This window comes from Phyllostomus hastatus, unplaced genomic scaffold (genome assembly GCF_019186645.2).
Source record: "Phyllostomus hastatus isolate PE091 unplaced genomic scaffold, TTU_PhHast_1.1 phas_contig_150, whole genome shotgun sequence".
In the NCBI taxonomy this organism is placed as follows: domain Eukaryota; kingdom Metazoa; phylum Chordata; class Mammalia; order Chiroptera; family Phyllostomidae; genus Phyllostomus; species Phyllostomus hastatus.
This window is the reverse complement of record NW_025333611.1, coordinates 27,252,785-27,278,906: the sequence shown is the minus strand read 5'-3', so window position 1 is coordinate 27,278,906 and position 26,122 is coordinate 27,252,785. Positions and strand designations below refer to the sequence as shown.

The window sequence follows — 26,122 nt, the reverse complement described above, 5'->3', positions numbered from 1 at the left end:
CGTCTGATAATCTCCATACTGTTATCTGTATCTGTGTGTCCATACTGAGGGTTTTTTCCTCTTTTGGCTTAATCCCTTTGCCTATTTTACCCAGCACCCCTCCCCACCTCTCACAGCTGTCAGTCTATTCTCTGTATCTGTGAGTCTGTTTTGTTTGTTTATTTTGTTCATTAGGTTCCACATATAAGTGAAATTGTATGGTATTTGTTTTTATCTGACTGTCTTATTTCACTTAGCATAGTACCCTTTAGGTCTATGCTGTCGTGAAAGGTAAAATTTCGTCTTTTTTATGGCTGAGTAGTATTCCATTGTGTAAATGTACCACTCATCTACTCATGGACACTTGGGCTGTTTCCAGATCTTGGCTATTGTAAACAGTGCTGCTATGAACAGAGGGGTGCATATATTCGGTCTTAGCACACCTGTTAAGTTGTATGGAGTAGAGCCTTATGTATTCTCCAGGGTGGGGCAACCCACTTTATGGCTCTGTGTGGGGGGGAGGGGTTGGAGAGTGGACAATGCTGCTGACCGGCAGCTGGAGGCTTGCTTGGCACTTGCCCTGTTTCACCCCCTTTCCATATGTGACTGGCGCACCTCTAGCTGCTGCCCTGGTGGTGGTTCCTAAAGCTGGTGGGTTTGTGTATGTTGCAGGACCAATCCGGCCCTTTAAACAGACTCTCTAGAGAGACTGGCAGTTTATTCTGCCACCCCAAGCCCCACTGATTTTTACAGCCAGAAGTTATGAGGCTTTATTTACCGGTGCTGGAACCCTGGGCTGCCCCGACTGGCCTGGGACTGCTTACTGCCAAGGTATCCCTCCCAATTTTTATCCACCACACATGAATATGGGACCGCCTTTTCCCACCTGCCACTGCTGCTGCAGCCTCGCCACTGCCACACCATGTCCTCTCCACCCCAGCTCCCCATCTTTGCCCCTCCTACCTGTCTGGATGAATATGGAGTCTTTAAATTCTTCATTACTGGACTCCCATACAATTTGATTTTCAGACAGTTCTGGGTGTTTTTTTGCTTTGAGGTTAGCTGTAATCCTTCTTATGGTACAAGGAGGTGAACAGTGTCTACCTATGCCTCCATTTTGACTGTAAGTTTCATCATGCTGTTTTGATTACTGTAGCCTTGTAGTATAGTTGGATATCAGGTTGCGTGATACCTCCAACTTTGTTCTTCTTTTTCAAGATAGTTGTGGCTATTTGGGATCTTTTGTGGTTTCATAAAAATTTTTGGATTATTTGTTTTAGTTCTGTGAAATACACCGTTTGTACTTTGATAGGAATTGCATTAAATCTATAGATCACTTTAGGTAGTATAAACATTTTAACGGTGTTAATTCTTCCTATCCATGAACATGGTATATGCTTCCATTTATTTGTATTTTCTTCAGTGTCTAAAAATTTTCTGAGTACAAGTCTTTTACCTCCTTGGTTGTATTTATTCCTAGATGTTTTATCTTTTTAGTGCAATTGTATATGGGTTCTTTTAGTTTGTTTTTTTCCTAATATTTCATCATTGGTGTATAAAAATGCAACCGATTTCTCAATATTTATTTTGTATCATGCCACTTTACTGAATTCATTTATCAGTTTTGGTTGTTTTCTGGTGGAATCTTTAGGGTTCTGTATACATCCCTGTATATATAGGGTTCTGCAGACATATCATGTTGTCTGCATATAATGACAATTTTACTTCTTCCTTTCCATTTTGGATGCTTTTTATTTCTTTATCTTTTCTGATTGCTGTGGCTAAAACTTCAGTACTATGTTGAATAAGGGTGATAAAAGTGGACATCTCCATCTTGTTCCTGATCTTAAGGGACATGCTTTTAGTTTTTCCCCTGTTGAGTTTGATATTTGTCATATATGGCCTTTATTTGAAAAATGTTCCCCCCACTCCCATTTTGCTGAGAGTTTTTAAAAAGTCATAAATGGTGCTGGATTTTGTCAAAAGCTTTGTCTGCATCTATTGGTATGATCATATGTGATTTTTATTTTATGTGATATATTACATTAATTGATTTGTGGATATCATACCAACTTTGAATTAATTCCAGGAATAAATCCCACTTCATCATGGTTTATATGTTTTTTAATATATTGCTGAATTTGGTTTGCTAATACTTTGTTGAGGATCTTTGCATCTATATTCATTAGGGATACTGGACTATAATTTTCTTTCTTTGTAATGTCTTTTACTGATTTTGGAGTTAGAATAATACTGACCTTGTAAAATGAGCTTGAGAACCTTCCCTCTTCTTGATTGTTTTGTGGGAATTTTGAGGATAGGTGTCACTTCTTTGGATGTTTGGTAAAATTCACCTGTGAAACCATGTGTTTCAGGACTGTTTTCTCTTTTCATTAAATTTATTGGGGTGACATTGGTTAATAAGATTATATAGATTTCAAGTTTACATTTCTATGGTACATGATCTTCATATTGCATTCTGTGCCCACCACTCAAAATCAAATCATCTTCCATCTCCATATATTTGACCTCCTTTACCCTTTACTACCCCCACTATCGTCTTCCCTCTGGTAACCACTATGCTGTTTTCTGTGTCTTTGAATTCATGTTTATTTGTTTTCCTTGTTTGATAATTTGTTGCTTTCATTTTTATATCCCACGTGTGAGTAAAATCATGTGGTTCTTAACTTTTTTTGTCTGACTTATTTTGTTTAGCATGGTATTTTCAAGGCCTATCCATGTTTTTGCAAATGGCAGTATTTCATCTTTTCTTATGGCTGAATAATATTCCATTTATATATATACCACAGGGCTTTTGTTTGTTGGGAGTTCTTTGATTATTGCTTTGATCTTGTTACTTGTAATTGGTCTGTTTAGATTTTTCTGCTTGATTCAGTCTGGAAGATTGTATGTTTCTAAGAATTTATCAATTTCTTCCAGATTGTCCAGTCTGTTGGCAATATTTTTTTATAATCCTTTGCATTTCTGTGGTGTTTGTTGTTACTTCTTCTCTTTCATTTATTATTTTATTAATTTGGCCCCCCCTTCTCTTTTTTTTATGAGTCTGGTTAAAGGTTTATCAATCTTGTTTAGCTTTTCAAAGAACCTTCTTGGTTTCATTGATCTTTTGTATTTTTTAAAGATTCTATTTAGTTTATTTCCATTTTGATGCTTATTATTTCTTTCCTTCTACTACTTTGGGCTTTGTTTGTTGTTATTTTTCTCATTCCCTTTAGGTGTAAGGTTAGATTGTTCCTTTAGGTGGCCTGAAATGCTATGAATTTCCCTCTTAGAATTGCTTTCACTGTGTTCCATAGGTTTTGGGTTGTTGTGTTTTCATTTTAATTTTTCTCAAGGTATCTTTTGATTCTTCTTTGATCTTATTGTTATTCCATTTATTATTTAGAAACATGTCATTTAGCCTCCGTGTGTCTGTGTGTTTTTCAAGGTTATTTGTCTGTTTGTTTGTTTGGTAATTGATTTCTAGTTTCATACCATTGTGGTTGAGGAAGATGCTTGGTATGATTTCAGTCTTCTTAAATTTTTGAGGCGTGTCCTACCTAACATGTGGTCTATCCTAGAAAATGTCCCATGTGCAGTTTAAAGGAATGTGTATTCTGTAGCTTTTGGGTGAAATGCTCTGAAAATATCAATTAAATTTATCTGACCTAGTGTGTTCTTCAAGACTACTGTTTCCTTGTAGATTTCTGTCTGAAAGATCTATCTATTGATGTCAGTGGGGAGTTAAAATCCCCTACTATGACTGCCCTCTCAGTTTATGTCCATCAAAATTTGCTTATATACTTAGGTGTTACTATGTTGGATTTATAAAAGTTTACAAGAGTTATATCCTCTTGTTTTATTGATCCTTTTATTATTATGCAATGTTATTCTTTGTCTTAAAGTCTATTTTGTCTGATATAAATATTGTTACCCCAGAGTTTTAAAAATTTCCATATGCATGAAATATCTTTTTCCACCCCTTTACTTTCAGTCTGTGCTTTTCATTCTGAAGTGGGTCTCTTGTAGACTGCATATATGGAGCACTTGTTTTCTTATCTACTTAGCCACTCTATCTTTTGACTGGAAAGTTTAATCCATTTACATTTTAGTAATTATTAATAGGTATGTACTTATTGCCATTTTTCTTGATAACTATATTTCTTTGTTTCTTTCTTTCTTTTAAAAAAGACTCTTTAAAAAAAAGACCCTTTTTTTTGGTAATGCTAGTTTGGCGTCTTTTAGCTTTTTCTGCCTAGATAGATCTTTATTTCATGTTCAATTTTAAATAATAGCTTTGATGGTTAGAGTAGTCTAGGTTGTAGATCCTTGCTTTTTATCACTTTAAATATTTTATGCCAGTCTCTTCTGGCCTGAAATATTTCTGTTGAAAAATCAGTTGACAGTCTAATGGGAGCTCCCTTGTAGTTAACTCTTTCTTTTGCTGCTTTTAAGATTCTTTCTTTGTCTTTAACCTTTGCCATTTTAATTATAATATGTCTTATTGTGGGCCTCTTTAGGTTCATCTTGTTTGGGAGTCTCTGTTCTTTCCAGACTTGTGTGTCTTTTTCCTTCACTGGGTTAGGGAAGTTTTTAGTCATTATTTCTTCAAGTAGGTTCTTAATCCTTTGCTCTCTTTTTTTCTCCTTATGGTGCCCCTATAATGTGGATGTTATTATACTCGATGTTATTCCTGAGGTCCCTTAAACTATCCTCACTTAAAACTTTTTAAAAATTTTCTTTTTGCTGCTTTAATTTTTTTTTTGTTACCTTGTCTTCCAAATTGTTGATTCAATCCTCTGCTTCACCTAACCTGATGTTGGTTCCTTCTGAAGTATTCTTCATCTCAGATATTTTGTTCTTCATTTCTGACTGCTTCTTTCTTTTGTAGTTTTTATGTCTTTTTAATGCTTGCTATCTCTGTTTAAATTCTCACTGAGTTTATACATTTTCCCACTATAAATTTCTTGAACATCCTTATAACCATTTGTTTTGAACTTTGTATGTGGTAGATTGCTTGCCTCCATTTCATCTAATTATTTTTTCTGGGGATTACTTCTGTTATTTTATTTGGGCATATTTCTTTGTCTTCTCATTTGGGCCACCTCTCTGTATTTGTTTCTGTGTATTAGGTAGATCTGCTATGTCTCTCAGTTTTGCTATGGTAGCTTTATATACCTGGTGTCTTGTGGGGCTCAGTGGCACAGTCTTTCTGATCACTTGAGCTAGATAACTCCAGTAATGCCCCTGCGTGGGTTAGGTGAGTGAGCCTTCCTGCTGTAATTGAGTCTTTATTGCTGTTGGCCTCCCCATGGGTGGGGTTGACCCTCAGGCTGACTGACTATGAGGAATGACCCTGACCACAGTGTATGAACTGCTGTGTGAGGGCTGACCCCATGAAGTGAAATTTGCCTCAGCGGGGTCTGGTGCCTTTCAAGATCTCCCTGTGGGAGTGCCACTTGTGGAGCTAATTGGGTGATGCTCTGATGTGGTCTGAAGCCCACCACCAGGTGTGTTGGTTCTGGGGCCTCTTGGGAGAGACTGTGATGCATTGTTTTGTGAAAGCTGCCAGATTTTTATCAAATTTCTTTTAAGCATCTATCATAATGGTGATCTGGCAATATTTTGTTTAGCATTTTAAGAAACTATTATATGATATTTGTGTAGATTCTTTTTTTGGAGACTGTTAATAGTATCTCTGTCAGATTTTTATTTCAGGTTAGACACCATCTGATAAACTTATGTCAGGTAGGTTGGGGGGTAGTAGTCACAGGTTTTCTTTTTCAGCCACATTTGATGAAAAATTTCATCTGTAGCTCAGAAGATGATCTAGTGTGACTGCTTACCAAATGTGTAGGAATATGAGACTTGAATGTAGGTAAAATATATTCTGTGATTAATATACTTAAAAATTTTAAGCAAAAAAAGTAAGCATAACAGTTTAGGATATTTTGATCTGTGGCTTAATAACACCTAGGGAAAAATGGATGTGAATTTTAGTTTTCAATCCATCATTAAAAAAGTCTGTGATGTAGCTGTCTAAGCACCACATGCAGTTTCAGCCTTCATTACTCGATATGTGGTATTTAGAATCAAAGGACTAGATCTCCTCTTCTTGGATCTGATTTAACCTATCTGGGGTATGACTTCAAGTTCTGAGGGCTACACTTTGAAGATGAAATGGAAAAATATTTTTATAAAAGGGTAATTTTTGAAAAATGAGCACATAATTATAAAAAGCAGTAAGTAAACACAGCGTAGGGTTCATTAGAGTGAAGATTCATGAAGCAAGGTCCAAGACACTTTATCTGGTATTGTATCATGGAGAGAAACTAGTTCTTTTGTACTAGAAACTTGAGAAAGAAATTCTGTAGTGATGTGTTATTGGTAAAGGGTTCAAGTGAAGAATGACATTGTGATACAAAGAATTCCCACTCTGTTAGACTTGATTTGGACACTTTATTAAGCTATTTTACTGAATTAAAATTTGCTTAATGTGACTGTGATGTCCTATCTTTTAACTTAGTTTTCATAATTACATAATAAACCCCCAAGGAATAATTTTGAGCACTAAGAAATCTTGTTTAAAGTACAATATTCTTTTGCTGACAAACTCTTTGGCGGAAATTAGATGGACTGTTTGTTTTCTTTTTTTGTTTGGCTTCAAGCAACAATGTGGATGTTGCCCCGACATCTTCCCTCCACTTCCCCACATTGTCCAGATTTCTGTTCAGGAGACTGGCTCAAAAATAGGAGCTTATCCATATGGCTAGGAATGTTTTAAATTTACAGCTTAAGGCTAAATTTGGTGGGAGAGATTTAAAATAACAGTCTTGGCAATAGAGCCCAAGTGATAATCAGGACTATGTTTTTGCACCAAGTCCACTTGGCGCACCAAGTCCACTTAACGTTGTACTTGCACGTAATTAAAAACTTGAAAATGCCCGACTAATGGAAACTATGGAAAATGCCATAAAACGGCAAAATGAAATATCAGAAAGAAAAGGTTCTGCTAAAGAAATATTTTGTTAATTCATGACTTTAATGTTTATCTAGTCACCTTATACAAAAGGAAAAATTCTTGAGACTGCTCATCTTTGGGATTTCCAAGTATATCCTAAATATTGCTTTCCCATACGTCACAGTTATGCCTAAACAAATGGAGTCATTTGGTGGGACAGATGCTACAGGCGAGTGCTATCTACTTATTCTTGACACAAATTAAATCCTTTGAAATTAGACTCCAGTGGCAGTTTAATACAGAAATGTGAAAAAAGGGAAGCCAAATGTCTGAGAAGTGTGTGAAGGGGGAATAGTTTTTGTCATGGTGATTTTCCTCCTCCCCACTTCCTAATCTACACGCACACATACTGTCCTAGATACAGCTCAGAATTCCTAAACTCTGGATAATTGGAAGCTGATAGGTAAAAGTCAGGGCCTTCCAGAAATTCAGTGCATCCCCTCAGGTGTATTTCTCCTGAGGCTAAGGGAAAAGTAAAAAGATATAACCTTTCACCCCAAAGCAGTTAGCTTGGTTAGAAGCATTAAATTAAAATGAGGAAACACAAATCCTGATCTCTGGCACTGAAGTAGGCAATTAGTTTTGGTTCTGAAGTATAGTGAAGAATTTTTTTTTAATTTTTATGAGTTATTTCACATATTAATGAAGATCCTCAAAGATGGCTATACTTATGACTCTCCCTAACACTTCAATGGGCTAACACGTTTCCTGCTTTCATTTTATCCAAGACTTGGTCCCTTAATTCAAAAAGAAAAATTAGACAGGAGCATTTACTGCTTACATTGCCTTATGTTGCAGTCCTCCCTTTTTCCCTGGAAGAGAGAAGGACCGGGTTTGTGATGTTCCAGGAGGTGATTGGTTCTTAGTGGCACAGGGGAGTTATCAATCCTCCTTTTAGCCGCAGGACCAGCATGCTGGAGCTGCCTGCCCCCCACTCCATTTTAATCAGTGATTAAAGCGTTATTATAGAAATATTTAAAGTTACGTTAGAGTTGAGAGAACCATGTAATTAACCCCGATGTATCCCACACTCAACTTTAATAATTAACAATACTTTTAGGCAGTTTTCTGATGAGAAAATAGAACGCCCTGAAAGCTTCTGTCCCTGGTGTGTAGTCAGCTTTTGTCTTTCAAATTTTGGTTCTTGGAACTTCGAATACTGTGATTAAAGGAAGGATTTGAGTGAGGAGTTTAGTGTTTAATAGTAATTTAAGTCAGTCTCTTTCGGCTCTCCCCCATCTCAGGGAAACCAGCTTGTTGTAGGGTACTAGGCGGAATTTGGAGGTGTTACTTGTAGTTCACAGCTGTTTCTCATAGAACTGATCATTGTCTGGATTTCTGTGCAGGAGACTGGCTTAAAAACGAAGGTGGAGAAAGTAGGGGCATCTAGCCTGTTCTTACTCCGCCTCATTGCTGTTTTTAAATAGAGTGTAGTTTCCTGGTCACGCTCTGAATAGTATCTCAGTACTTTTCTCTCCCTTCCACTTGGCAAGTCCTCTTTGGGGATAAGTTGTCCATCTTTGTGAGTTTCTGGTGTTTGATGTTGACTGGCTCCTGACCTCCTTTCTCGCCCAGAACGTTAAGAGCCGCTTGCAAAACACTCCCAGTCCGGCCTCCCAGGGAAAGAGAAACTGCTGACCCACTGAAAGTGGAACGTAGGACTCTGAGCCTTGCGCTCTCCCACTTTGGTGCATCGCAAAAGCAAGTCCGGGGGAAGTTGTTCCCCAACTTGCCCCCTTCTGGATGCTTTTATGGAAATATTGGTGGCTCCTGGGATTATTCTGAGGCACAGGAGAGACTTTAACCTGCAGCGGAGAGGATGGGAATCAAGCACGGAATGCACTGAAGCACTAGGTTTGGGGTTGCTGTTTCCTTAAGTCTTGAAGGGCTGGCTGGTCGTTCACGGTCAAGGTTGCGCCTCTCACCATCTCTGCCCGGCCGTTCCTCTTGGAGTTCCACCCTCTTCCGCGGGCACTTAGGGGGGCAGTGGGTCTGAGCACCGGGGACTGGACGCTCTGCTCTCCAACAGTTGGAGAGGGAAGCTCAGCTGCGCTCAGCCCTAGTTACAAGCAGTCCTCAGGCAGAGGTTGTGGAGGCTAAGTCCCGGGGGCAGGGCGGGGGGGGGGGGGTTTCGGGGCGTTGTCCTGGAAAGCACACGTTAAGGGAAGATGTTTCAGGTTCTCGGAGCGTCTTTCTTGCCCGCCCAGAGCCCCGCTGCCCCGGATCGGGGCGAGATCCCAGCTGGCTGGGAACCGAGACCGCGGTTCCCCACCCCGGCCGCTTGCCTCGTCTCTGCACCCCTAGGCGGCGCTGCGCTCCTCCGCACCCGGCCGGCTCCGCTTCCTCAGACGGCTGCCAAGCCTCCAGTCCAGCAAGTCTAGCTCCCCGCCCGCCAGTCGGGGCAATCCCGGGATTCAGAAAGCGGAGCCACTAGCCGCAGCGGCGGCCGGCTGGCTCTTGTTCTTTACCTCGGCTCGTGCTCTCCGGGAGTCCGGAGCATGGTCCGGGGTCACCGCCGGTGGAGGGGGGATGGCAGCAGGGAGGATGGTGGGCTGGAGGGTGGCAGTTCTATGTTTGTGGGTCTCCTGCGGCTCTGTCGCGGGACAGCTCGAGTACTCAGTGTTGGAGGAGACTCAGCAGGGCGTAGCCGTCGGCAACGTTACTGCGGACCTGAGGCTATCAGCAGCAGCTCTGTCCTTGCGGAACTTTCACTTCTTTTCCAGCCACAAGGAGCTCTACTTTGGGGTGGATCTGGCCAGCGGTAGCTTGGTTGTCCTAGAGCCGGTGGACCGCGAGCATCAGTGCGGGGCCAAAGCTACTTGCATCTTGACCTATGAGCTGGTGCTCCAGGACCCGCTGGAGCTGCGCAAGATTCGCGTTCACGTCCTGGATATCAATGACAACTCACCTGTCTTCCCTGCTGGCGACGTGCAGCTGCACATCCCCGAGTTCTTGATGCCCGGGGCCCGCTTTACTCTCCCTAATGCCCAAGATGCCGACGAGGGAAGCAACGGGGTGCTAAGCTACAGCCTGAGCCCCAGCCAGCACTTTCGCCTGGACATGGGATCACGGGTCGACGGCAGCGAATACCCGGAGCTGGTTTTGGTGAAAGCTCTGGATCGTGAGGAACGCACCACCCACAGGCTGGTGCTCACCGCTCAGGACCGCGGGCAGCCCACGCGCTCCGGAGACGCACAGGTCACCATCATTGTGGTGGACACAAACGACAATGCCCCTGTGTTTGAGCGCACAGTATATCACACCAAGGTGCCAGAGACTGTACCCAATGGGACTGTGTTATTCCGAGTTCAGGCCTCGGACCCGGATGAAGGCTCCAACGGGGAAATCCGGTACTCCTTAAGCAATAGCACGCAAGCAAAGCTTCGACACCACTTTCAGGTTCATCCCAGAAATGGGGAGGTGAGGGTAGCTGCTTTACTAGGTCCCCCTGAAACGCTGTTGGAAGCATACATCCAGGCGAGGGATGAAGGCGCCTTCGGTCTAGCTAGCACCGCCAAGCTGCTGGTGGAAGTGACTGACGTGAACGATCATGCCCCCGAGGTGAACCTGCTGACTCTCTCCAGTCCAGTTTCAGAGGACACCGCCCCTGGCACAGTGATTGCTCTCCTTAGTGTAAGGGATGAGGACCTTGGTCCCAATGGTAAGGTCACTTGTAGCTTGTCCAATGGAGGCCCTTTTAAGCTGAGGGCTTCTTTTGACAGTTACTACAGTCTGCTGACTGATGGGCCACTGGACCGGGAGCAGGTCAGCGAATACCAGGTCCTGATCACCGCCTCAGACGGTGGCTCGCCACCACTTAGCACCCGCAGGACACTGACTGTGTCAGTTGCTGATGTGAATGACAATACACCAAGCTTCCCTCAACCAGAACAGGAACTTTTTGTGGCCGAAAACAATGGCCCTGGAGCCTCTGTAGGCCATGCATTTGCCCAGGACCCAGACCTGGGGAAGAATGGCCTAGTCTTCTATAAATTGTTGGATCTTACCTCTGAAGGGCAGACAGCCTCTAGTTTGGTAGCAGTAGAATCATCCAGTGGGGCTATCACTGCCAAAACTTCCTTTGACTTTGAGCGGCTCAAGGGCTTTCACTTTCAAGTGGAAGCCCGAGATGGTGGCATTCCTCCCAGAAGTGCATCAGTGACTGTGAACTTGTTCGTGGTGGATAGGAATGACAATGCTCCAGTCATCTTGTTTCCCTTGACCAGAAATGGCACGGTCCCAGTGGAAATTGTGCCCCGCTCTGCCCGAACTGGACACTTGGTCACAAAAGTAGTAGCAGAGGATGCAGACAGTGGCTCCAATGCCTGGCTTTCCTACCACATCTCTCAGACTTCTGACTCTAGCCTTTTCCAAGTTTCATCTAATACGGGAGAGCTCCGTATGGCTCGCTTAGTTCTTCCCACTGATGCAGTCAAACAGAGGGTGGTGGTAGTGGTTCGGGATCATGGAGACCCACCACTCTCCTCCTCTGTCACGCTGGGCATGCTGTTGAGCAACTCTGCCCCTCAGGTCCTTCCAGACTTTGAAGATGCCTGGGAAACAGGAGGGCACCTTTCTGCCCAGAACCTCTATTTAGTCATTGCTCTGGCCTGTATTTCTTTTTTATTCCTGGGGTGCTTACTTTTCTTTGTGTGTATCAAGTTGAGCCAGAGCCCAGGGTGTTGCTCTCAGAGCTGCTGTCGTTCTCCAGAGGAGCTGAGGTACGGAAGGAAAATGGCTTCGCATCCTTGCATGGCATCAACCACAATAGATGTCACTACGGTCGAGAGACTTTCTCAGACCTATCTCTACCAGGCCTCCATGGGACTTGGTTCTGGTGATAACAGTTTGCTGTGGCGTGGAGAGTGCAGTGCTGCCGACCTGAGGAACCTGGCCACGGGGGTAGGACTGAATTTGCCAATATCTTGTATTCATATTCGGAACAGGAAAGATCATGCAAATGTCAATGCCATGGTAAGCAAATTTTATGGGATTTGATTGCCTACCAGGGGATGGCTGCCAGGTGTTTAAAAACATTTCTTAGATGATCCTTTGGCAACATTTAATTTATTGAGTTGAACACTCCCGCTTAGCAGACCCTTTACTAAGAATTCTGGGAGTACATAAAAAGTATTAAAAGGTTGTTCTTGGACTGAAGGAGATTATAGTTTATTTTTTAGAAACAACAGTAAGGCCCTGGCTTGGTGGCTAAGTTAGTTGGTTGGTGCATTGCCCCGTACATCAAAAGTTTGCGAGTTTGATTCCTGATCAGGGCACGTACCTACGTTGTGCGTTTGATCCCCAGTTGGGGTGCGTACAGGAGAAAACTGATCGATGTTTCTTACATCAATGTTTCTTTCTCTCTCCCCCCCTTCCTTTCTCTCTAAAATCAATAAACAAATCCTTGGACGAGGTTTAAAATAAAATAGAGTAGAAACAAGGATAAGAAATTAATACCTATTAAAGAACAATAAAAGTAATATAAAGGTCTAAAAGTAAAAATAATAAAGCACAAAAATTTTTGGTACAAGTAATAAATGAACCAAAATGTCTTTAAATCACTCCTTTTAGGAATTTTTTAAAGGAATTACTTTTACTTTTTAAATATTTTGACTTGCAGGGATTTAAAAAAAGATTTTATTTATTTATTTTTAGAGAGAGGGGAAAGGAGGGAGACAGAGAGGGAAAGAAACATCAATGTGTGGTTGCCTCTCACTCACCCCACACTGGGGTCCTGGCCTGCAACCCAGGCATGTGCCCTGACTGGGAATAGAACTGGCGACCCTTTTGTTCACAGACCGGTGCTCAATCCACTGACCCACACCACCCAGAGCTAAAGGAATTACTTAGAGCAAATATCCCTTCATTCAAAAAATACTTTTAGTAACAGGTATGTGTGTAAGATATTCTGATACCAAAAGAGGGAATGAAAGTATGTGAGTCTTTGTATAATACAAGCTTAAATTAATATCATGCAAGGTAAGACATTTACTCATACTTTACAATACATGAGTAAAAATGATGAAAACCTAAAAAATATTAAAATAAATCACAATGGATGTTCAAAGAAGGAAGAGAGAGAACATGAGAGCACATGTAGGCAAGGAGGAGGGACTCAGAGATGTATTTGAATTGGGTCTTGAATGATATATGACTTAATAAAATGCAGTATAGGCTGTACTTTACATGAATACCATTTAGGCAAAGTAGTTTTTTTTTTTTTAAGAATAATACCCCACACAATACCCTAATATCATAGCTAATAGCTCCATGCACTGTTAGTAAGAACACAGAAATTATAAGCATGTTTCAGAAAACCTATTTGTAGAAACAGAAAGACGATGGCATTATTGTGTATAGGACCCGGCAACCTTTTTTGTGTGTGTTTTAATTCATCTGTTTCCCAAGAAAGAAGAGTGGTTATTATGTCAGGAACATAGGTATGTTCAAAGGTTAACTTACCATTCAAAGTCCATTCAACTTGAATTTAATGTTATTATTTTAGAAGTCAATATACTTAGAAATAAGTAAATACCATATTTGAAAGTAATGCATCTAATAAAAGTTAAATTATTCAAATACTTCAATTTATCCATAGTGGCTCTTGGCATTTCAGAACTTTTTGGATGGCCCTGAGCAGTGTGGCTCAGTTGGCTGGGCACCATTCTGCAAAGCAAAAGGTCTCTGGTTCGATTCCTGGTATAAAGAAATTATGATGTATAAAGAGATGGGTAAAGTAAACTTTACAAATCTGGATTATTTGTAATTCACACACACATTTATTATTTACTTTTTCACATCCAATTGCTTATTGATCCAACCTTGATTCTTTAGGAAAAAAAGATTGTCATCAAATACCTTAATAACAATTACAGAATTTTAGAAATAAAATACTTATTGCTCAAATTTTATACAACAAAAGCCCTTTGAAAAGGGTATCATTTTATAATAATTTTAACTGTGTGTCTGAGTCGTACAGAGTCATGTAGATGCATGTGTTTACATTTTGTTCACATTCGAAGCTCTTCTGTCGTACTTTAGTGTACAGTGCGTTTTAACATAGTTTACAGTACTGAAATCTGTTGATTTGAGAAACTTAGAAAAGCATTCTCACCCATCCTGCTCCTGTTGGTAATATTTAACAGATATAATAAAAACGGGCTCGCTGTGTAGCAACGAGACAGCATGTGTCTCATGTCGATTTTCCTCTGAAGATTTTTGATGGACACTATCAGTTTGCTCTTCATTTCCACGTCTCTGGTTCTATTTTGCCAGCTTGTTTGTTTTATTGATTAGGTTCCACTTATAGGTGAGAGCACATGGTATTTGTCTTTCACCTCCTGGCTTATTTCTAGAGGGGAGAAGGGAGGGGGGTAATGGGGGGTAGAAGGGAAATGGTCAAGTCAAGGAACACATAAAAACACCCACGGACAAGACATCGGTGGTGGGGGAGGATTGATGTGGAAGGTGGGGCAGGGGAGAGTAATGGGGAGAAGATGGGGAAAAACTGTGATTGAACAGCAATAAAAAGTTTAAAAAAGATTTTTGATGGACAATTTAACTTTTTTAGATTGTTATCTAAGATGGTACCTCTGAGATATAAAGTTCTACTTAGCACTTAAAATTAATTTCATTGGAAAAATGTTTAGATAATATTTCTGTAGCAAAATGTAGAGGTGTACAACTGACTTCATTAAAAATTTCACATGAAAATGATAATTTAAATATAATAGTGTTATTTTAGCGTACTGTTATTCTCAGAGAACTTTTCTTTGCCAGGATACATAACACACAAGACATTCCCCTTTCACGGTGGCATTTATCAACAGTTGTAGAATGTTTTTGGCATTCTAGGTGTTTTTATTTGTTAACACGTGTTCTATAAGTAGACTTTTCCAAAGGCTAATTAGATGTTCCTTTATATTTATCTTGACTTTGAAGCTGGTAACCACACTGAAAAACTTCAGAGTGCTGTAACTAAGGAAGCTTGTATGGCATATGAAATATATTCAGATTTAGAAAAACACCATGTAGAGAGTAAAATAATGTTTGTTGTATAATAGAGAGACTTCAAATATGAAAAAGGAAAGAAAAGAGCATTATATAACTTCAGTGGACAGAAGGGAAAAGCAATGCCTGGGAAATGTGCAAGTGGCAAAGTTTTAACAACATGTCCGATAATGTTCACTACCTATTGATTTTTGTTGCCTTCAGTATTCTCAGTTAGAGGGAAGCAATACTATTTGAGAGACTAAAACCACTTAGCTGTATTGGGATTAAGGTGAACTAAATTGCTACAAGGTTTTTACATTGCTCAAATGCACATGACCTGAATATTATAAATAACACCTGGCAGAATGTCAGGTGAACATGGATGAGTCCACTGAAGTGTTACAGGAAGTAAGGAATTTGTGGGTAAGAATTATTCTTAAAAACATAAGCTAAATGATAAAGGTGGTTGCTCATTTTGTTCCTAATTTTAATTTATGAAATGAGAATAGTTCAGGATATCAATAAACTTCATGTCTCTTTTATACACATTTGTGGAAAAGATTTATGATAATAATTCCCTCTTTAAGCTATAAACGCAGATCATTATTTATTCAGCTGGAACCTGTCTTGGAATCCAGGAATAAGTAGGCAGTCACACAGTCTCCTGAGCTTCAGGAAAAGAGAAACACTTTTGTACCCCATCCTAAATGCTTGGCGGTTCCCAGAGCCCCTGGTTGCCAACTACACATATACTATTTTCGTAGCATAGCTCTTTGTGACATACCCTCTGAAATGTTCTCTCTGAATTCAGGTACATTATGCTTATTCTTTAGTATCTTTGAGCAAAGATTACAACTGTTTTATTTAGACTCAAGATGATGTTCATACAAAATAAAGCCAACTAATTAAGACATCTTAATGGTGGGTTTTTGCATCTATATTCATTGCTTGAGATTGCCTTGTCGTTTTTCTTTCTTGATATGCTGGCCCTATTAAACAAATTAGAAGTTTCTCTCTCTTTTTTCTTTTCTCTAAAGGACATATTTGCTAAGATTGGTGATATTTCTTTTTAAAGTATTTATTCGTATTCATTAGTGATGCTTTTTGTTCCTTAAGTTTTCTTTGTGGGAAAGTTTTAAATCATGATATTACATTACTTTATTAGTAATGAAATTATTCATATTTTTATTATTTCATTTTTGGAAATTCTGTTTTTCAAATATATTCATTTCATCTAAAATTTCATATATTTTGGCATAAAATTGTTCATAATGTGGTCCTGTAATCTTTTAACATTAAACATAATAGAGGGATCTGTAGTGATAGTTCCCTCTTCAATTCTGATGTTAGTAATTGTCACCTCTTGTTTTTCCTGACTAGACTTGGAAGCAACCATTTATTAATTATATTATGCTTTTCAAGGACTAACTTTTGGGTTTTGGGATTCTCTTTCTTGTATATCTGCTTTCTATTTCATTGATTTCTGCTTTCTTTCTTTCCTTATATTTTCTTTGTATTCAATTTGCTATTTGTTTTCTAGCTTCTTGTTTAGCTTACTGATTTTTAAGTTTTGTTGTTTCTAATGTATGTATTTAAAGCTGAAAACTTTCCAGTAAGTGTAGTATTAGCTGCTTCACATGAGTCTTACTTTTAAAAATTTTAACTGAAGTACAACATAAATAAAGGTTCATATATCAAAAGTGTATGGCTTGATTCAACACTCAGGGAACTACCACAGAGGAAAAGAAGAGCATTACGAGCACCTTCAACTCCCCTCAACCCTCCCTTATAATTACTCCCTCCTGAAGTGTAACCATTATTATGAGTTCTGACACCATAGAAATAGAATTGTATGGTATGATTATGTTGTTCTGTCTGGCTCTTTTCACTCAGTATTATGCATGTGACATTCATCCAGGCTGCTGTGTGTAGCAACACTTCATTCATTAAATTGCTGTATATGGCATTGTATGAATATATCTCAGTTTATTTATCCATTTTTATGTTAATGCGCATTTTTTTTCATTTTTTTGCTATTGTGAATAGTTTTGCTATGAACATTTTTCTCATGTCATTGGTGCACATATATTTGCATTTCTATTGGATACATAGCTAGCAGTGGGAATTGCTTGGCTATTAGGTGTGAGTATGGTCAGCTTTAATAGGTATTGCCAACAGTTTCCCAAATTAGCTGTTCCAATTTACTCTCCCACCAGCAGTACTTGAGAGTTCCCATTACTCCGTGTTCTCATTACACTCAGCATTATCAGCCTTTAGACTTTTCATCATTATAGTGGTGTGTACTAGTATCTCATTGGTTTTTTTTAGTTCTAGATTTGTGTTATTTCTTCAAGCAATGTAATAATTTAATACTGAACACTTTACATAAGTGACTATTAAAATGCTAATACCATTCATCCCTTCCTTACATTATATGCTTTTTTATTAAGTATTTTATTGTTGTTCTATTACAGTTGTCCCAATCTTTCCCCCTTCACTCTCCTCCACTCAGCCCACCCCCCACCTCCCACAGTCAGTCCCCACCATTTCCCTGTCTATGGGTCATTACATACTTTTCTTTAAAAAATATTTTTTAATTTATTTACTTTTAGAGAAGGGGAGGGGGGTAGAAAGAGAGGGAGAGAAACATCAATATGTGGTTGCCTCTTACCCCCCATCTGAGGACCTGGTCTACAACCCAGGCATGTGCCCTGACTGGGAACTGAATTAGTGACTCTTTGGTTCACAGGTGGGCATTCAGTCCACTGAGCCACACCAGCCAGGGCCATATATGCTTTTCTAAACATCAGGCTTATCAGTTTGGGAAATATTTGTTCACAGAGCTATACAGATTTCCAAAAGTAGACACATTTTATTATACAGTGACAAAAATATCGCATCTGTCAATACCACTACTGACCTCAGAGACAGACGTTTTGTATTGGGAAATAACAACCTCACAGTGGTGGACACAGGCTTTGTAAAATTATGATTCTCACTCAAAATCTTAAATGTCATTATTTGCAGCAAATACTGTCAGTTTTCCTTGTAGTGACAGACTCATTTAATTCATTTTTTATTATTTTTTAAGATTTTATTTATTTATTTTTAGAGAGGGAAGGGAGGGAGAAAGAGAGAGAGAGAGAGAGAGAAACATCAATGTGCGGTTGCTGGGGGCAGTGGCCTGCAACCCAGGCATGTGCCCTGACTGGGAATCGAACATGCGATGCTTTGGTTTGCAGCCCGCGCTCAATCCACTGAGCTATGCCAGCCAGGTAATTCATTTTTTAAAAAATAAAGGTACCACTTTTATTTTTCTCTTTTTTTATTGTTCAAGTCCAGTTGTCTTTATTTCCCTCCACCATCAGTTAATTCATTTTAAAGAGCATGTCTGTTTTCTGGTATTAAAAGTATTCAGGTTCATCTTGCAAATTTCCTGTCTCAGACCTGGAGTCAACTATTCTTGAAGGATCCTTCAGCTCTTTTCTGCGGGAGACAATAGTTAGGGATAGAATCTGAACAGTAAGTACACTTATTGCTACAGGATTGAGTCAGTGTTTCTAGATATTTTCAGTTACTCTGCATTTTTAAAAAGATTTATACATCACAAATTTAATTCTAATCTTTCCAAGTTAAGCACTATAAAGTGTTTACCTAATTTCATCAATCTTGCATTTGAATCTCCTTTTTCCCACAACAAAAATCCCGCTTTGCATTTACATCAGCATAACTACTCATTGTTACCCCACACTACTCAAACAATAGACTTTTAGAAAACAATACCAACACCACACCAACAATATGATCACAGTAACATTTTAACATTTTTGCCATTCTGTTCATTTTTAGGTCATATCTTGCTGGGCATGGTACATGTGGTACAAATTATTGTGTCTTAAAGTATTTTGAAATAGTTCATCTCTCCACAGTTAAGCTACCAACTACATACAAAGTTAGGTTCATTTTTTTTCAAATTTCTTTCACATTTAGGGCTTGCTTTAAAAAACAATTTTAACATATTTTTTAGATTTTATTTATTTATTTTCAGAGAGAAAGAAAGGGAGGGAGAAAGAGAGCGAGAGAAACATTCATGTGCAAGACAAACATCAATTGGTTGCCTCTCGCACACTCCCAACTGGGGACCCAGGCATGTACCCTGACAGGGAATCAAACCGGAGGCCTTTGGGTTTGCAAGCAGGCACTCAAACCACCAAGCTACACCAGGCAGGGCTAATTTTTGATAATTATGTGAAATATTTCATGGTTCTATAATAAATTTATAAAACAAAGTGCATTTAGAGAAATTTAGCATCTACTATCCCTGTTCCTTCACGCTAGTCCTTCTCTCCTCTTACAGATAATAGCATTTTAAGGTTCATCCTTTCATTATTTGTTTTTTAATGTAAGTATATACAGAGAAAATGTAAGCAAATATATGTGTGTCTATCTTCTACTTTTAAGATAAATTTTAACATACAATACACATTCTTTCCAATTTTGATTTTCACTTAAAAATATAAATTTATGACCACCCAATAGTAGTATATAGAATATACTAGTAGTGTAGTAGTATATAGAATATTCTTTGTTTCTTAATGATATATTTGATTAATAGAAGCTCCTAATTTTAATGAGATCCAATTTATCAATATTTTATTTTTTACTTAGCACTCTTTCTATCCTTTTAAGGGAAACGTAGCCTACTTCAAGGTCATGAAGATGTGCTCCTGTGTTGTATTCTAGAACACTCTTGTCCAGTAGAAACTTCTTATATTTTGGAAATATTCTGTTCCTGAATTTATATAGGACACATGGCTACTGAGCACTTAAATTGTTGCTGGTTGAAATGTGGGAATGAATTTTTAATTTTAATAACATTAAGCTTAAGTTTAAATAACCATATCTGATTGTTGGTTGCATAGTTCCAGCAGATTTCTTATTTTAACTTGCACATTTAGATTCTTAAATCCACCTGAAATGGTTTTTTTTTCTCAGTAGGGTGTAATGTAGGAGATGAGATTCATTTTTTTTTCTATGTGTAAATCCAGTTGGACTTTCTACATACACAATGCCATTTAATAAAAAGACTATTTTTTTTCTCACTACTCTGCAGTGCTACTTACATCGTAAAGCAAGTGAATGTTTCAGGACTCAATTCTGTTTCATTGGTTTGTTTCATTCTTAAGCCATGCCATCCTGTGTTAAATAGAGTAGCTTTTAATATTTGTTGACATACAATGTGTAAGTTCTCCCACTTTGTTCTTCTGCTTCAAGATTGATTTAGCTTAAGATTAATTTTTGGCCCTTTGCGTTTTTATATATATTGTGGAATCAGTTTGTCAATTTCTACCAAAAAAAACCTGCTCAGATTTTAATTGGCATTACATTACATTTATAGAAAATACAGGGCATATTGGCATATTTTATTTGGATTTTTATATTTACTCTGTACAAATATGGGGCTTATTGACATTATAATGGCATTATATGTCCATAAACATCTTTTACAGGAACATGGTATATTCTTCCATTTATTTTATTCATTTTCTTTCAATGTTTATGTGTTTGTGTGAGTGTGTGTGTAGAGAGATATTGCATAACTTTCATGAGACTTTTTTTATTGTATCCATTTTTAGTAATGATATGCTATGAAGACACTTGGCATTCCATCATAGCTCCTTTAAAAGGGAAGACTTTTTCTTTTGCATGGTGTCTGGCTGTGTAAACTACTGACAAAAAGAACACAGTATTCAGCCATGCCTTTTCATGAGATATTTTGATGCTATTTAAAATTTCTCATTTTATATTATGTTTTTGTTGGAGGTATATAGATATAAAATAGATTTTTTAGAAACTTTTTTCCAACTTATTTTTCCTTCTATTTTTTTAAAAATTTTATTTATTTATTTATTTTTTAGAGAGGGAAGGGAGGGAGAAAGAGAGAGAGAGAGAGAAACATCAATGTGCGGTTGCTGGGGGTCATGGCCTGCAACCCAGGTATGTACCCTGACTGGAAATCGAACCTGCGACACTTTGGTTCTCATGGTTCGCAGCCCCCGCTCAGTCCACTGAGCTACACCATCCAGGGCTTAAAACAGATATTTATATAACTCTATATCCAGTGTCCTTGCTAAATTTATTTTAAAAGCTCACAATTTTATATTATTTTGTATTTTCTACATGTACTGTGATGCCATCTCCACATGTTAGTTTTATGTTTTATTTATTTATTTACTTTCTAATCATATTGTATTTTTGTTTTATGGTTTTGTGGCATTGTTGAGCTGGAATGATGATAATAGGTAATCTTGTCTTATTCCTGATCTTAGAGAGAAAGTTTTAAATATTTAATATGAAATACATTTTTTTATTTTTTCAGAGACCTTTTATCAGGTAAAGGAAATTTCCTTCCCTTTCTAATTTCCTAAGAGTCTTTTAAATCATAAATGGATGTGAAGTTTATCATGTTTTAATGTTTATTGAGGTAATCATATGATTTTATCCTTTTACTTTGTTCAAATTATTATATTAGTTGATTCATTAATAACAAACCAACCTTGCATCCTTGGAATAAACCCGGTTTGTAGTGATGGATTATGCTTTATTATTAAATTTAGTTTTCTAAATTTTGGCTTAGAATTAAAAAATGTGTGTTTATAACAGAAATTGGCTTGTAATTTTTTATTCTTGTAATATTTTCATCAGAGTTTGTTATCATAACTATGTTGGTCTCATGTAAGTAAGTTGAGAAGTATTACCTTTTTTTCACTTATGTGAAAAGTTTGCATAAATTAGTATTCTTTTCCCTATAAACATTTACAAGAATTAAGAATAAAGCTTTAGTTCTGGTTGGTGTGGCTCAGTGGATTAAGTGCCCACCTGCAAACCAAAGGGTCATTGGTTCCATTCCCAGTCAGGACACATGCTTGGGTTGTGGGACAGGTCCCCATCAAGGGGCGCTGGAGAGGCAACCACATGTTGATGTTTCTCTCCCTCTCTTTCTCCCTCGCTTCCCCTCTCTAAAAATAATAAATAAAATCTAAAAACAAAAAAATAAAGCCTTAAAATGTTTTAATTATAAATTTAATATCTATAATAGTAAAGAAATATACAGGTCTATGTTTCTAGTTTTATCAGTTTGGTTAACTATGTTTTCAATAAATTTGTGCATTTAATTTAAATTTTATAATGTATAGACTTAAACTTGTTCATAATATTTATTTTAATACTGTAGGTACCATAGTGATTTTTTTTACATTCCTCATATTGGTATTTTTCCTTCCTTTTGTTTTTGGTGTAAATTTTGCCATAGATTTATTGATCTTATTAGGTTTTTTCTTCCCAATGAGCCATCTTTTGACCACTGGGAAAAAGAAGACACATTTTCTTTAAATTAACAATAATAAGACTAGTGACTAAGCTCTCAAGGAAAGAAGTAGAAGCCAAAAAACAATAGTGACATCTTCAAAAGACTTAAAGAAAACATCTACAAACCTAGAATTTTATACCCAGCAAAAATATCCTTAAAAAAAAGGAGATAAAAATAAAACTATTTTCACATGAACCAAAACTGAGGAAATGCATCCCAAGCAGATATGCAGTGAATGAAATAGTAAGAGATTTCTTTAAGTATATGGAAAATATTCCCAGGTGGAAGCACAAAAATGTAGAAAGGAAGAAAGGAAGGGAGGAAGGAGGGAAAGAAGCAGGCAGAGATGGAAGGAAGGGAAGAAAGAAGGAAGCAGAAGAGGTAATGTATTCACTGAATAAGATAACCATGATATATATAACTTAAAATATAAAAAGAACTGAAGTATGTTAAAACAATAACAAAATATATGAGTATGATGAAAGGTAAATAGTTAAAAGATTTTAAGGCCATTGCATCATTGCATTGTCCTGGAAGTGGTAAAAGTAAACATTTATGTTAGACTTTAATAAGTCAAGAATGCATGTTTTATCTTCTAGGGTAATCCATTTAAAATGTTAGAAGAATGTGTAGCCCATAAGTTAATAATGAAGAAACAATAGGATATAAGATACTTAATCTAAAAGAGGTAAGAAAGGGAAAAAGGACAAATTAGAACAGATGAAATTAAAAAATAGTAAGATGACAGATTTAAATCCAAGTATGTCTGTAGTTAAATGTAAACAGACTAAATCCTCCAATTAGCAAACATGGTCAGACTGGTTACAAATTAAACAACCATATGTGATTTTTAGACACACTTTTATTAAAAGAATAAGGAAAGATTTAAAGTAAAATGATTGAAAGAGATACCATTTTACCATGCATAAAATGAAACTGTATAGTTAACTTTAGAAATATAACTTATAGTAGACCTTAAGACAAGAAATCTTATGGATATAAATAGGACATATAATTAAGGATAAAAGGGTCTATTTACCAGGAAGATAAAAACAATTCACCAGGAAGATAAAAACAATTATAAATTTCAGTGCAATAATACCATCTTTAATTACATTAAGCAAAAATGGCTGAACTCTAAAAAAATGGAGAAATTCATAACCAGAATGGAAAATTTTAACATAATTTGTTCAGAAAAAGAACAGGGAACAAAACAAAATCAATAAGGATGGAGAAGATTTGAATAGTAAGAATGACAAATGTGCATGTGTATAAACTCACACAATAACTGCAGAATATACACTCTTTTAAAATGCTTGTGGTATGTTTACCAAAATTAAACATAGTCTAGGTTTAGGCCATAAAGGATGTTTCAGTAATTCCATCACAAATTTTCATATGTAATATTTTCTTTATCAAGCAATATATCTTCTAATTTCCTTTGTGGTATCTTCTTTGACCCAAAGGCTATTCAGAAATATGTTTTGTTAATATCCAAACACATAGAGATATTCTGCACATGCGGATAATCTATAATCTTTTGGCTATAGATTTCTAGTTACATCTCACTGTCATCAAATCACGTTCAGTATGATTTTAATTTTTGATACTTGTTGAAATTTCCTTTGTGGCCCTTTATAATAAGTCAACATTTGAAAACTTTTTGTTGTTGAAGTGTACTATACATATAGGAAAGTGTGCCCACCATAAATGTGCAGGTGGATAAATGTTCACAAATTGAATATACTTGTGTAACTAGCACACTGATCGAGACACACCATTGTCAGCATGCCAGAAGCTGCATCACAGTCCCCCAAGGGTAATCAATATTCTGGCTTCTAAGAGCCTTGATTAGTTTTAATGTTATCACACTTTACATATATGGAATTATACAGCAAATACACTTTGGTTTTGCCATTTTTCTACATATGGTTGTTTGTGAGATTCATCCATATTGTTGTGGGTAGCTGAATATCATTCATTCTCATCATATAGTATTTCAGGCTGTGAATGAATGGTCAATTTTTTTGTGAATGTTCTGCATACTCATGAAAAGGCAGTATTCTGAAATTGCCTGTAGTAGTAGTGCTCTGTATAGGTCTGTTAAGTTGTTTGCTGATTGTGTTCTTCAAATATTCCTCATTTTTAAAATTCTTTTTATTTGCTTTTTTATGTGACTAAGAAAGTCACGTTAAAGTGACCCACTCTGAGTGGTGAGTTGTTATTTCTCCTTGGATTTCTGTCCATTTTTTTGCGTCATATGTTTTGAGGCTATTTTATTTAGTTAAACAAATTTAAATTTGTAATCTCTTCTTGAAAAAGTGAAACTTAACATAATGAAATGACCCTTATTATGTCTAGTTCACTTGATGGTGGACTATTTTAGTTTCTGTTAGCCTGAAATGCCATTATTGGTAGGTATTTTTTACTAGGCATAGCATTCTGTATTGGCATTTATTTCCCTTTGGCACATCAAAGTTATTTCCTCACTATCTTTTAGCTTCCACTGTCTCATTGTGCTGTTTTACGAGTAACTTCTTATTATCTTTCTTTTAATGTTACTAATTTTGTCTTCATGTGTGTCCAATATGTTATTAAAAGTGTCCCTTGAGGTTTTCTATTGTAGTTATATTTTTCATTTAAAAATTCTAATAATTATTTTTCAACTTTGCTATGACATTTTATCATTTCTTGTTTCTTACAAATATTTTCAAGCTTGCTCTTGTTTTATTATATGAAATCTCCACCTGATAATTCTAGAGCCTAAAGTCTGCAGGCGTGTTTTTGCTGTGTGCTGCTTTGGCTGGTTTTTCATTGCAGCCCCCTAATTCCAGATGTGTCAGGTTCTATTTGGACTTGTAATGGTCACTAACCTGATAATAACATTTGCCAGAATATCCTGAGATCTTGAGTGAGAGTGTCTTCCTTCAGGATAGACTTTTACTTACATCTGAATACTACTAGTTGTAAACCACTTTTAAACAAGTTCAAGACTTGAGTGTCCTTGGCTGCTTAGATGACCGTGTATACCCAACTGAAGATCTGCAGGATATACAGTATCCAACCACAAGTTTGTAGGATTTTTTTCTTTCTTTTTTTCCCTATGTCCTGGTTGGGGCCCAGTCAAGCTCTCCAGCAGTTCTTTGGACTAGAGGATAGACAGGCTTAGTTTTGGTACATCATCTCTTGGAGAGTATGGTCCTTGGGTTCCTGATTAGTAGATGCTATAAGGCTCCTTATCTCATGTACATTCTGGTGCTTAATTTCTGTTTTCCTCACCCCACAAGTTATCTGAGTTTATGTCCAGCTTTGTGTCAGTACATGCTTTTAGACAAAAAGAAAGGTCAATATTCTGCTCCCCTCTCTGGGTTTAAGTTTCCTCCAGAATTTGTCCTTACAGTTCTCCGTCATCTTGTCAGATTTCCAGTGATTTTAAGTTAATTGTTTAAATATTTTATCCAGAATATTTAGTTACTTTTGGTAGGATGTCAGCTCTGAATAATGTAGTTCTGTCATTACCTGAAATTCCCTATCATACAGTTTTGTCACCAGCAGGTTACACCTAAGTAATGTAAAATGCTTTTAGGTATGCTTTAAAATATTTGAATTACCTTTCCTTTGAAAAAACTTGTATCTTATTTTTTTCTAAGCCCTGATAGGGAGATTTAAATCTCATTATTAATTTTATTATTATTTTTTATATTTTTGTTTATTTTGAGAGAGAGAGGAAGGGAAGGAGAAAGAGAGGGAGATAAGCATCA

General features: G+C 37.4%; 1 protein-coding gene and 1 non-coding gene across 6 annotated transcripts in view; one reads left to right on the top strand and one right to left on the bottom strand.

The window, feature by feature from the left end:
- Window positions 1-26,122, top strand: part of LOC123812381 (protocadherin alpha-C2) — a 137,646-nt gene that overhangs the window by 56,767 nt on the left and 54,757 nt on the right. Inside the window, exon 1 of one of the 5 annotated variants that reach the window (XM_045829031.1) lies at window positions 9,496-11,974. The exons of the other annotated variants lie outside the window; for them this stretch is intronic. Coding sequence (XP_045684987.1) covers window positions 9,530-11,974 — 2,445 coding nt within the window. The 5' untranslated portion in view covers window positions 9,496-9,529. Of the gene's footprint in view, window positions 1-9,495; window positions 11,975-26,122 lie in introns of those variants that run through there. 5 annotated transcript variants of the gene reach the window in all.
- LOC123813255 lies at window positions 20,611-20,752 on the bottom strand. The gene has a single exon (XR_006784697.1). It is a non-coding gene; the product is annotated as a small nucleolar RNA SNORA15 (small nucleolar RNA).